At 42.3% G+C, this 14,038-nt stretch overlaps 1 protein-coding gene across 3 annotated transcripts in view; it reads right to left on the bottom strand.

Moving 5' to 3' along the window:
- The window catches only part of LOC140466786 (dynein axonemal heavy chain 3-like), a 601,941-nt gene that overhangs the window by 178,086 nt on the left and 409,817 nt on the right, over window positions 1–14,038 (bottom strand). For all 3 annotated transcript variants that reach the window (XM_072562421.1, XM_072562422.1, XM_072562423.1), the window contains 2 exons: window positions 9,905–10,087; window positions 9,653–9,791 (listed from right to left, as the gene is read on the bottom strand). In XM_072562421.1, the coding sequence (XP_072418522.1) occupies window positions 9,653–9,791; window positions 9,905–10,087 (322 nt within the window). The remainder of the gene's footprint in view (window positions 1–9,652; window positions 9,792–9,904; window positions 10,088–14,038) is intronic.

The following is a 14,038-nucleotide window of genomic DNA, read 5'->3' as shown; positions in this document are numbered from 1 at the left end:
CTAACCTACACTAACCCACTATCCTCCATATACCTATCCAATGCCCGCTTAAATACCCATAAAGAGGGAGAGTCCACTACTGCTACTGGCAGGGCATTCCATGAACTTACGACTCGCTGAGTGAAGAACCTACCCCTAACATCAGTCCTATATCTACCCCCCTTAATTTAAAGCTATGCCCCCTTGTAATAGCTGACTCCATACATGGAAAAAGGTTCTCACTGTCAACCCTATCTAACCCCCTAATCATCTTGTACACCTCTATCAAGTCACCCCTAAACCTTCTTTTCTCCAATGAAAACAACCCCAAGTGCCTCAGCCTTTCCTCATAGGATCTTCCTACCATACCAGGCAACATCCTGGTAAACCTCCTCTGCACCCGTTCCAGTGCCTCCACATCCTTCCTATAGTATGGCGACCAAAACTGCACACAATATTCCAGATGCGGCCGTACCAGAGTCTTATACAACTGCAGCATGACCTCAGGACTCCGGAACTCAATTCCTCTACCAATAAAAGCCAGTACGCCATATGCCTTCTTCACTGCACTATTTACCTGGGTGGCAACTTTCAGAGATCTGTATACATGGACACCAAGATCCCTCTGCTCTTCCACACTACCAAGTATCCGACCATTAGCCCAGTACCCCATCTTTTTATTACTCTTACCAAAGTGAATCACCTCACACTTTGCTACATTGAACTCCATTTGCCACCTTTCTGCCCAGCTCTGCAGCTTCTCTATATCCCGCTGTAACCTGCCACATCCTTCCTCACTGTCTACAACTCCTCCGACTTTCGTATCGTCCGCAAACTTGCTCACCCAACCTTCTAACCCTTCCTCCAGGTCATTTATAAAAATGACAAACAGCAATGGTCCCAAAACAGATCCTTGCGGAACACCGCTAGTGACGGCACTCCAAGATGAACCTTTGCCATCAACTACTACCCTCTGTCTTCTTCCAGCCAGCCAATTCCTAATCCAAACCTCCAACTCACCCTCAATGCCATATCTCTGTATTTTCTGCAGTAGCCTACCATGGGGGACCTTATCAAACGCCTTACTAAAATCCATATACACCACATCTACCGCTTTCCCCTCATCTACCTCCTTAGTCACCTTCTCAAAGAATTCAATAAGGTTTGTGAGGCACGACCTGCCCTTCACAAAACCATGCTGACTATCCTTGATCACATTATTCCGATCCAGATGTGCATAAATCCTATCCCTCACAATTCTCTCTAACACTTGTGTGTTATTGCTGTAAGAGTTGTGTTGCTTTAAGAGCCGAGATGCGAAAGAGCAAAAGATCAGGATTGAAATCATATGACCAACGGTATGTGCAGTCCAACAGAAGCAAGCTAGAAGTGGGATGAATACATTGTTATCTGTAACTGCAAATTGCAGTCCAAGCAGTTAAATAAACCTCAAGGGACTTTCAATTAAACTGAATCCAAACTATTTAAGCTGTGCCACATACCAATAACACAAGAAATATGACATGGTGATTAGAAGTGCTTTTCCTTAAAAACCAAGGATTAGTTTGAAAACTACATAGAGAAAACTTCCGACAAGGTTTAAAACAACATTTATAATTGGACTCCTGAAAAAAGTCACAATGGGTACAGTGACTACTTGTTTTATGAGCCTGATCAGGCAGAGTTGGTTTTAAATTGGGTCATAAAAGTATGCATCAAAAATATTCCAAAAGCAAAATTAATGATAGATTAGATTAGATTACTTACAGTGTGGAAACAGGCCCTTCAGCCCAACAAGTCCACACTGACCCGCCGAAGCGCAACCCACCCATTCCCCTACATTTATCCCTTTACCTAACACTACGGGCAATTTAGCATGGCCAATTCACCTGACCTGCACATCTTTGGACTGTGGGAGGAAACCGGAGCACCCGGAGCAAACCCACGCAGACACGGGGAGAACGTGCAAACTCCACACAGTCAGTCGCCTGAGGCGGGAATTGAACCCGGGTCTCTGGCGCTGTGAGGCAGCAGTGCTAACCACTGTGCCACCGTGCCGCCCTCAAATGATGCAACTGCACTGCTGAATACAGCAAGATGAACATAATTTCCCCACATATTGGTAGAATGTCCAAAAGACAGGGAGCATCAGAAAGATTCCCTAGCATGAATTGGAAGGGATGTCCTGTATATTGTTAGGCTTTTTTAAAAAAATGGAATTTTTAGATTCAGTGTTTACAGAACCAGATAAATAAGCAGTGAAAACAAAGATAGCCATTGGAAAGGAGGTATTGTATAGACTCAACACTTCAGACATTTGCATCTTGTTTTAAGATGACCAGAGATCAGCTTGATGTAGAAGTAAACTTCAGAATTCTAGGGTTGATGCCTTAAAAGTGACAGTCACAAGAATTAGTTAATCAGTTTGTTAGGTGCTATGACAAGGGCAGGGCCGATTTTTCAGAAACTGAGCTGACTATGGAGTAATAGAACTGGTGACAGCATTAATGCCCATCAATATGTTCCATAAAGATCCCTTGCAGAAAAAAAGATCATGACACATAAACATTGCTTAAAGATGTCAGGGTCATTGCCTCAAAAACATCTCCAAGTATTAGGTACAGTTAGCAGATTTGGGGCAGTAGTCAGGATTCAGAAAGTGAGCACATTGCATGGACTGTTGTGGTAAAAATGAAGCTGTCCTGCACTCTAGGATCTCTGCAGATCATTTAGAGAGGAAGGACATTGGCCAGACCTACGCAAGAAATCTACTTGCAGAGAGCCAGAGGCTACAATTGGAGATCCCTAAACAAAAAGCATGTGCAGCAACAACAGAACCTGCTGCATAAATACAACAATGTGTGAGATTTGCAGTAAAACAGGCCAGGGCCAAGATTCAGAGTGGGAGAACCTTTGACCAGATAGTGAACAGGTTGTTAACATTGTGTATGTGACAAATTGTGTAGCTGAAGTCAAAGATAGTCCCAATTAGCATCAAATACCAGAAGAGTATACCGGCAAACATACACTGAGGATCAAAGTCAAGAGGTGATCTTGGATTGGATGATATAGAATCCAGATGGTTAGAAGTAAGAAATAACAAGGGGAAGAAGACACTGGTGGAAATAGACTATAGGCTCCTAAACAGTGACTATGCTGTAGGACAGCAAATAAATCAAGAGATAATGAGGCCATGTAAATAAGGCAGTATATGAATAATTAATGACTTTAATCTTCATGCAGATTGTGGAAATCAAATTGACAGCAAGGAAGAATTCATTGAGCGTACTTGGGAGTTTCCTGGAACAATATGTTGCCGATCTAACCAGCAATCAGCTATTTTAGACATGAGGCAGTTTTAATAAATGATATCAGAGCAAAAGATCCTCTTGGGAACAGTGACCATAACATGGTAGAATTTAGTCTTCAGTTTGAGATTGAGAAATCTCATCAGAAACAATACCACCTGCAAATTCCTTTCCCAACCCACGACCTCTACCATCTAGAAGGACAAGGGCAGCAGATACATGGGAACACCATGCCCTGCAACTTCACCTCCAAGCATATTACCATCCTGACTTGGAAGTACATTGTCATTCCTTCATTGTTGCTGGGTCAAAATCCTGGAATTCACTCCCTAACAGCATTGTGTGTTTATCTGTAGCATAAGGATTGCAACGGATCAAGAAGGCAGCACACCACCACCTTCTCAAGGACAACTCGGGATGATTAATAAAATACTGGCCAGCCAGTAATGCCCATGTCTCACAAGTGAATAAAAAAGTGCTCAGCTGAAATAAGGGTAAATACACAGATATAAAGGCAGAGTTGACTGGGATGAACTGGGAAAAGAATTTAACAGAAAAATTGTTTAAGAAAATTGTTCCTGGCTCACAGTCAAGAGGAGGAAACATTCTAGGATGGGAATAAACCTAACAGGGAAGTTAAGGACAATAGCAAATTGGAAGAAAAGAAACATACAATGTGGAAAATATTGATTGCAAACCTGAGGGTTGGGAGCATTTTTAAAAACTGATAAAAGACAACCAAAAACAAGAGCTTCTTTAAATTCATTAAAAGAAAGAGATTAGCCAAAGTGAGCATGGGCCCCTTAGAGAATGAGGCTGGGGAAATAATAATAGGACACGAGGAAATAGCGAAGACGTTGACTGAATACTTTACACCAGTTTTCATGGTAGATGTTACTAATAGCAGTCCAAAAATGTTATTTCCAAAAAAACCCAGATTCATATTGAATTGTTAAGGATTTGACAGGATAAATGCTGAGAGGATGTTTCTTGGGAGAACCTGGGAAAGCCTGGGACCATAGACTCGGAATAAAGAGGCACCGCTTTCTTCTCTTAGAATGTTGTGAGTCTTTCGAACTTCTTGCCACAGAGTGCTGTGGGGGCACAGTCCTTGTGCATACTTATGGCTGAGCTAGATAGATTTTCAATCAGTCAGGAAATCAAGGGTTATGGGGAAAGGGCAAGAAAGTAGAAGTAAGGAATGTTGGATTAGCTGTGCTCCTATTGAATCATGGAGCAGCTTGAGGGGTTAAATGGCCTACTCTAGTTCTTAGTTCTTATGATCTTTAATATTAAATAATCAAATGGCTAAATTCAGAGGGTGGGACAGAGGGCTAAAATTCATTAGAATGCAATGCATCCTAGGATGTTAAGAATTAGATTTAGAGATAGTGGATGCATTGGTAATAATCTTCCAGAAATCCTTACATTCTAGAAAAATCCCAGAGGAGTGGAAAACCGCCAATGTAATGTGTTAGCTTAACGTCTGTTATTTGGAAAACATTAGAATCCCTAATAAAGGATATTTTAGCAGAACACTTACAAATACATGACGTAATCAGGTAAAGTCAACATGGCTTCCTGAAGGGGATGTCATGCCTGACAACCCTATTATACTCCTTTGAGGAGGTAACAAACAGGATAGATAAAGGGAAACCACGAGGTATAATATATTTGAATTTCCAAAAGTTGTCACACATGAGGTTACTTAATAAGATGAGAGCCCATTGTATTGGGGTAATATGTTAGCAAGGATACACGATTGGCTAACTAATAGAAGACAGACAGTTGGGATAAAATGTTGCAGTTTCAGGATGGCAACCTGTAACTAATGGTGTGCCACAGAGATCAGTGCCTGGACCACAATTATTTACAATTTATATAATGACTTGGATGAGAAAAATGAAGGTGCTACCACTAGGTTTGTAGATGGCACAAAAACAGGTGGGAAGGCACACTGAGGCAGCATAGTGGCTCAGTGGTTAGCACTGCTGCCTCACAGCGCCAGGGACCTGGGTTCAATTCCCGCCTCAGGCAACTGTCTGTGCGGAGTTTGCACATTCTCCCCGTGTGGCTGCGTGGGTTTCCTCTGGGTGCTCTGGTTTCCTCCCACAGTCCAAAGATGTGCAGGTTAGGTGAATTGGCCATGCTAAATTGCCTGTAGTGTTAGGTGCATTGAGTCAGGGGTGAATGTAGGGGAATGGGTCTGGGTAGGTTGCTCTCCGGAGGGTCGGTGTGGACTTGTTGGGCCAAAGGGCCTGTTTCTACACTGTAGGGAATCTAAAAAAAATTGTGAGGGTGATACAAAACATCTGCACAGAGAGAGAGAGAGAGAGAGAGAGGTTAAGCCAGTGGGTAGAATCTTGGAAGATGGAATATAATATGGGAAAATATAAGGTTATACACTTTAGCAGGAAGAACAGAGCTGAATATTACTTAAATGAAGAAAGACTGCAGAAAGCCACAGCACATGTATGAATCACAAAAAAAACTAGCATCCAAATTTAGTGGATAAAAGGGAGGCAACTGGAATGTGGGCCTTTATTTCAAAGACAATAGAATATAAAAGTAGGGAGGTGTTGCTCATGAGATTCCATCCCAAGTCCCTTCATACAACATTGCAACAGATTTATTAATTATGCAAGGCAACAATTTGCTCTTTTCTAAAAATTTTTAATTGTCAGTCAAAAGGCAGAGAATAGTGCAATATTCATTCTATTTGGATACATCTCAAGAGATTATATCTGACAATGAGCCACAATAGACATGTAGGGTCATACATGCTAAATGGGAACAGAGCATGTGAAAGTGTCACCAGATTATCCCAGGCTCAACTTGCTTGCTAAGCAAATGACTTACAATGTTAAAAGTACTTAGCATGAAGTTCAAGGAAACAAAACAGGATTTTCATATTGCTATGCTATACTTGAGAGCTATTTATTTGAATTTTATGAAGACATTTTGAGCATGGTCGACAACGGGAACCCAGTAGATATGGTGTATCTAGATTTCCAAAAGGCATTCAATAAGGTGCTGCACAAAAGGCTGCTGCATAGGACAAAGATGCATGGCATTATGGGTAATGGATAGGGGATAGGTTAACTAACAGGAAGCAAAGAGTGGGGATAAATTAATGCTACTCTGGTTGGTGATCAGTGACTAATGGTGTGTTGGGACCATAGCTATTCACAATTTACATAGATGATTTGGAATTGAGGACCACGTGTAGTGTGTCAAAGTTTGTGGATGACACTAAGCTGAGTGGTAGAGTGAAGTGTGCAGAGGACTGTGAAAGTTTGCAGAGAGACATAGAAAGTTTAAGTGAGTGAGCAAAGGTCAGGCAGATGGAGTACAATGTTAATAAATGTGAAGTCATCCATTTTGGTAGGAATAAAATTAAAAAGGATGATTACTTGAATGATAAGAAATTGCAGCATGCTGCTGTGCAGAGGGACCTGGGTGTCCTTGTGCATGAATCACAGAAGGTTGGTCTGCAGGTGCAACAGGTAATTAAGAAAGCAAATGGAATTTTGTCCTTCATTGCTAAAGGGATTGAGTTTAAAAGCAGGGAGGTTATGTTGCAGCTGTACAGGGTACTGGTGAGGCCACATCTGGAGTACTGTGTGCAGTTTTGGTCTCTTTACTTGAGAAAGAATATACTGGCACTGGAAGGGCTGTAGAGGAGTTTCACTTTGTGTTGATTTGTGTTGAGGAGGTCAGCTTATGAGGAGAGACTGAGTATTCATTGGAATTTAGAAGAATGAAGGGGTTCTTATAGAAACACATAAAATTGTGAAGGGAATAGATCAGATAGAAGTAGAGAGAGAGGTTCCCACTGGCAGGTGAAAATAGAACTAGAGAGCATAGCCTCAAGATTAGAGGAAGCAGATTTCGGACTGAATTGAGAAGAAACTTCTTCACCCAGAGGGTTGTGAATCTGTGAAATTCCCTGCCCAGTGAAGTAGTTGAGGCTTCCTCATTGAGTGTTTTTAAAGCTAAACCTTTTGAACAGTAAAGGAATTAAGAGTTCTGGTGACAGGGCGGGTAAGTGGAGCTGAGGCCATGAAAAGATTGGCCCTGATCTTATTGAATGGCAGAGTGGACCCAAAGGGCCAGATGGCCTCCTCCAGCTCCTGGTTCTTAATTTCTCATGCTATTCCTTTGGATATGGGCTTATCCAGCTGCAGAGATCATCTCTGGAAGACAAGTAATTGCCTGTCCAAGTTCTCAGAATTACTAGACAAATTTCTCGCAAAACAAGGGAGACTGAAGATGGTACATGATCAATATGTAGGTGTGGGACTGCCTGATCGGCGGGTGGGACAGAAAGCAGAGTCCTCCATCCTCTATTGAGAAAACGATGTCATTCAAAGTGTACAACGAACCTAAAAAGTCACAACATTGAGGAGAAACAGAAGTCAACACAGGGAACCATTCAGTGCTCCAATTGTGTACAAAACATAATACACTGATACATTCCAAACTCCAACGTACTGTGAATCGAGACACCTGAGCGTGAAGCCTAAATCTCCAGAATATTATAGCATCAGAATATCCATAAGAATCGTCAAACCACTTATACAGTGTAACAGAATCTTCAGCTCCTAGATGTTTCAATTGATGTTTTTGTATAAATAACTACCCTAATGTATGGTATATTTACTCATTTTCTGTAATTTATATTGGAAAAATAAGGGATGTTTCTTATTGCTTTGAGAGCTGTGTCGACTTAAAATCTGGTTATGCTATTGGGCCAAGGACCCAGGGTGGAATCACATAATCAACTGCCACATGAAGTCAAATAGAGCATGTTAATAGAGCATGTTACAGGATGCACTTGTAGTTGTCCATAACTGCAAACTTGTAGTGTGATCTGTCAAAAATAAACTTATCTGAGATTCTTCAGAAAACTGAATCCACACTATTTATTTAATCTAACTCACCAATAACACAAGAAATATGACAGAAATAACCCATATGTTTAAAGAGGTCTCAATCTGAGCTCCATGACAGCTATTTTTACCCCAGAATGCAAGTCCCCAAAATCTCATCCCAGAACCTCATTGGGGTCATTATCCACAGCTTGGGAATCCTCATCCTACATGGTGCTTAAGGGCCTCTTGGAAAACATTGCCAGTGGTCAGTGGATTAGATAGTGAGCTGTTTTACCTGTAACACCAATAAACAAGCTAGTTTTCTAGAATGTATTTACACATTGAGACAAAATCAGGAGAGATCCTCCCATCTGTCCAATAACTCTCAAGAACCTCTGGTCATTGATTGGAACTTCACCAATCTCCTCCCTCCCTCCCTCTCCCAATATACATACACAGACACAGACACATAGACACACACACAGACACACACAACACACACAGACAGACTCTCTCACACACACACACACACACACACACACACAGACACATAGACACACATACAGACGCTCACACACATACGCAAACACACGCACACAGACACATACACACACAGACATATAGACACACATACAGACACACAGATTCACACACACACAAACACACAGACACATAGACACACACAGACACATAGACACACACAGACACATGCACACACACAGGGACAGACACAGACAGACACACACAGACTGACAGACACATGCACATACAGACACAGACAGACACATAGACAGACACACACACATATAGATTTGAACCATGGAATTTTTTTTTAACCATTACTACTATTTTGTGTTCTCCCATGAAGTACTGATAGAATCTTCTAGCAATGAACAAGGCCATTTAAGCCTCATGTCTGTACTGGCTCTTTGAAAGAGCTATCTCAATAGTTGCACTCCCAGAGCTCTGAACATTTCCCCTGTGTACATATTCATTTTGTTTCATATTTGCATTGATCCCAGAGTAGATAGCTTTATGATAAAATAACATATGATGTCCAAGTATAACGATATCCACCTCACTGTACATCATTCTCTCAATGCAATGGAGTCAGTGCAGTGTGTTCAGTCAATGAGCTCTGCATATATGGTGTATGGTAAAAGTTAACAAGTATTGAAGCCATATTGTGGACAAATGTATGAAATTAAAATAATGTATATAGTTCATGTTGTTCATAAACTTTAAGACATCTGTCTCAATAGGAACCTGGTCTTTGTGGAATATGTTACATATGAGGCTGTACTCAGGCCATGCCATAAAGGCAGTGGTATTTCACCTAAGAAACCATGTCACAGTCATTTCTGTTTTGGAAATCACTGTTAAATCTCTGCTCCAGGGCAAATAGACAGCCATGACCATTTTAACTGTGTGTGTGCCATGAAAAAATGTAAAGACTCCAGTTATTGTATTTTTCATCACACCCAGACTCACCAATCAACAAAGCATGCCCACTCGGTTGTTTGAGAATCCTGCTGAGACGTGAGATGTGTTCAATAATGAAGTTAAACATCACCAGGTCCATGGGAGCCTTGCTGTTCCGATTAAATTCATCCAGATAGCGTTCAATAGTCTACATTGGGGAGAACAAAGGTAAAAGCTAGACATCTAGGTGTGCAGATCATTGTAAAACAGTGGCTACTATGTGTTTATTGCTGTGATTAATTCAATTAATTAACAACTTACGTTCTTTAGCTCGTTCATATCTGTTATTTCATTATATGCCTTCTTTCTCTTCTGGTTTGATTTCAGTGACATATAGTCACCAAAGAATAGAGTGCGGATGTCATCATCATTGAGATCTCTGCCAATGATCATGTGGTTGAAAACATTGTTGATTTTTTCTTTGAACTGTTTCTGCACCACGTTCTGACATTGAAGAGAGAAACATCAGCAATGATCTCACTTTTAGACACAAAGCTGTCCCCACACTCTGATCTCTCAACTGACACCTAATAATGAACAATCGACTGAGAGATGGACAGATCTTCATTGACAGATGCTGCATGGTTCTGTGCCTGCCATGTCTGTCACATTATCTTTCCAGTGTATCTTCCCATTTTAGCATGGGCTCACAAGTGTCAGTGGGGGCAAGATGGAGGTATGGGAGGGTGGTGTGCAGACAGGAAGTGATTGATGTGATATATCTCATGGTCAGAATATCAGTATGCCTGGAAGCGAAATGCCCATGATGCCCATCACTGTATCACATGTTGTGTAAGGACTTCAGCACCTGGGAGCAACTTTACGAAGATGTCACGGAGATGCACATCACAGACCATAAATAGGTCAGTGTGGGCAGGGTTAGAATCATCTAATCGAGAAGATTCAGACAACCACAGGGTCATGAACATATGAAGAAGGTAGATTACTCCTCATTGAATGTGAGTATAAGATCAGAAGCTGGTATCCTAAATTTTTTTTAAAAAATTCATTAATGAGACATGGGCATCATTGGCTGGCCAGGATTTATTGCCCAGTTATCACTCAAGTTGTCCTTGAGAAGATGTTGGTGATCTGCCTCCTTGAACTGCCGCAGTCCATGTGCTGTGGGTTGACCCACAATGCCTTAGGGAGGGAAGTCCAGGATTTTGACTAATGACACTGAAAGAACAGTGATATATTTCCAAGTCAGGATGGTGAGTGGCTTGGAAGGGGAACTTGCAGGTGGCAGTGTTCCCACATGTTTGCTGCCATTGTCCTTCAACATAAAAGCAGTTATGGGTTTGGAAGGGGCTGTCTGAGAATCTTTGATGAATTTCTGTAATGTACCTTGTAGATAGTGCATGGAGCAGGGACTGGATGCTGAATGTCATGCCAATCAAGTAGGTTGCTTTGTCCAGGATGGTATCATGCCTCCTGAGCATTGTTGGAGTTGAACTCATCTGGCAAGTGGGGAGTATTCCATCACAATCCTGACTCGTGCCTTGTAGATGGTGGACAGGCTTTAGGGGGGTGGGAGTGGGGGTGGCAGGGCAGGGGGAGATGGAGGTCTTGTCAGTTACTTGCTGCAGGATTTATAGCCTCTGACCTACGCTTGTTATTCTGCAGCTATTGTATTTTTATGGATAGTTCAGTTCAGATTCTGATCAAAAAAACCTCTAGGATATTGAAAGTTGGGGTTTCTGTTATTGTGACGCCTTTTAACTTACAGCAGTAGTTATTATTAATGTATAAGAAATAGTGCTAACTTTGAAGTCTAAGCCTGAAGTTAGTTCTTTACATTGTGATTTCCCTGACCAGTTTACCATGAACCCAAAGCTAAAACATGGGATCAGACTGCTAGGTAAAATGATATAGAATATAATCTGAGCGTACAAAATCTCATGATCAATCATGCTTGGACCACTTGGAGCATGACACTCAACAGGAAGCATGCTTCTCTGTTGTAACCTAATATCTGAATATATAGCTCAGACATTGATATACCTAATAAATGCAATGCTTGTTAATTAAAGAGTGCATCACAGCTGCAGAAAAGATGGTTGTTGAGGAGGGTTTGTCTACTGAGTTAGTATGGGTGGAAGTCAGAAATATGAAAGGAGCAGTCACTTTTTTGGGCGTTTTCTGTAGATCCCCCCAATAGCAGCAGTGAGGTTGAAGAACAAACTGGACAGCAGATCTTGGAAAGGTGCAGATGTAACAGAGTTGTTGTTACAGGTGACTTCAACTTCTCCAATATTGATTGGAAATTCCTTAGTGCAGATGGTCTTGATGGAGCTGATTTTGTTAGGTGTGTCCAGGAAGGATTCCTGTCTCAATATGTAGATAGGCCAACTAGGGGGGAGGCCATATTGGATTTGGAGCTAGGCAATGAGCCAGGTCAGGTGTCAGATCTCTCAGTGGGAGAGCATTTTGGTGACAGTGACCACAACTGCCTCACCTTTGCTATAGCTATGGAGATGGATAGAAAGAGACAGTATGGGAAGGTATTCAGTTTGTGTGTGGGGGTGGGGTGTGTGGGTGGTGGTGGAAATTATACTGCTATGAGACAGGAGCTGTGGAGTATAAACTGGGAACAATTGTTCTACAGGAAATGCACAACAGAAATGTGGAGGCTGTTTAAGGAGCATTTGTTATGAGTGCTGGATAACTTTGTCCCACTGAGACAGGCAAGGAATGGTAAGGTAACGGAGCCTTAGATGTCAAGAGAAGAGGAGCTTCTCATCAAAAGGATAGAGGAAGCTAACTTAAGATTGAGGAAGCAAAGATCTGGCACAGCTTTAAAGGAATACAGGGTAGTTAGGAAAGAACTCAAAAATGGACAGAGGAGAGCTGGGAAAAGCCTTGGTGGGAAGAATTAGGGAAAATCCAAAGGTGTTCTACACATACATGAGGAATAAGAGAATAATCAGTGAGAGGGTAGAGCCGATCATGGATAGTGGAGGGAACTTGTGCCTGGAGTCTGAATAGGTAGGGGAGGCCGTAGAGGAGGTATTGCTTCAGTATTCATGAGAGAGAGGGCCCTTGTTGATAGTGAGAACACCGTGGACCAGATTAATCGGCTTGAACAGGTTCCGTCCAAGGAAGTGGATGTGCTGGAAATTCTGGGAAGCATCAAGATAGATAAGGCCTCAGGGCCAGACCAGATATATTCAAGGTCACTACAGGAAGTGAGGAATGACACTGCTGCGCCTCTGTCAATGATCCTTGCATCCTCACTCTCTACGGGAATAGTACCAGCTGATTGGAGGTAAGCGAATGTTGTTCCTCTGTTCAAGAAAGGAAATAGGGAAATCCCTGAGAATTACCAGACCAGTCAGTCTTACATCTGTGGTAAGCAAGGTACTGGAAAGCATTTTGAGACATAGGATTTATGACTAATTGGAAAACCATAGTTTGATTAAAGATAGCTTTGTGAGGGGCAGGTCATGTCTCACAAACCTTATTGAGTTCTTTGAGGATGTGACAAGACAAGTTGATGAAGGTTGAACAGTGGATATGGTGTATATGGATTTCAGTAAAGTTCTAGGAGAAAGGATTGCAGATGCTGGAGATCAGAGTTGAAGTTGTGGTGGTGGAAAAGCACAGCAGTTCAGGCAGCATCCGAGGAGCAGGAGAATTGACGTTTCGGGCATAAGCCCTTCACCAGGAATGAGGCTGTGGGCTGGGGAGAGCTGAGAGATAAATGGGAGGGGGTGGGGCTGGGGGATAGGTAGCTAGGAATGCAAGATAGATGAAGGTGGGGTGAAAGTGATAGGTCAGGGTGGAGGATGGAGTGGATAAGTGGGAGAGAAGATGGACAGGTAGGACAGGTTAAGAGGGTGGTGCTGAGTTGGACTGGGAGCTGGGATTGGGATAACGTGTGGGGAGGGGAAATAGGGAAACTAGTGAAATCCACATTGATCCCATGTGGTTGGATAAGGATCCCCATGATAGGCTCATTCAGAAAGTTAGGAGGTCTGGGATACAGGGAAATGTGGCTGTCTGGATACAGAATTGGCTGTCCAAAAGGAGGCAGCGAGTGGTAGTGGATGGAAAGTATTATGCCGGGAAGTCAGTGAGCAGTGGTGTCCCACAGGGATCTGTTCTTGGGCCTGTGCACTTTGCAGTTTTTATGCATGACTTGGATGAAGGCGTGGAAGGGTGGTTTAGTAAGTTTGCGAGTATCACAATGGTCGGTGATGTTGTAGATAGTGTCGAGGGCTGTTGCAGGCTACAATAAGACATTAGGAGAAAGTGAGGACTGCAGATGCTGGAGATCAGAGCTGAAAAATGTGCTGCTGGAAAAGCACAGCAGGTCAGGCAGCATCCAAGGAGCAGGAGAATCGACGTTTCGGGCATAAGCCCTTTTCCTGAAGAAGGGCTTATGCCCGAAAC

The sequence above is a fragment of the Chiloscyllium punctatum genome, chromosome 44 (assembly GCF_047496795.1).
Source record: "Chiloscyllium punctatum isolate Juve2018m chromosome 44, sChiPun1.3, whole genome shotgun sequence".
NCBI lineage: Eukaryota > Metazoa > Chordata > Chondrichthyes > Orectolobiformes > Hemiscylliidae > Chiloscyllium > Chiloscyllium punctatum.
This window is presented reverse-complemented; position numbering and strand designations above follow the sequence as displayed.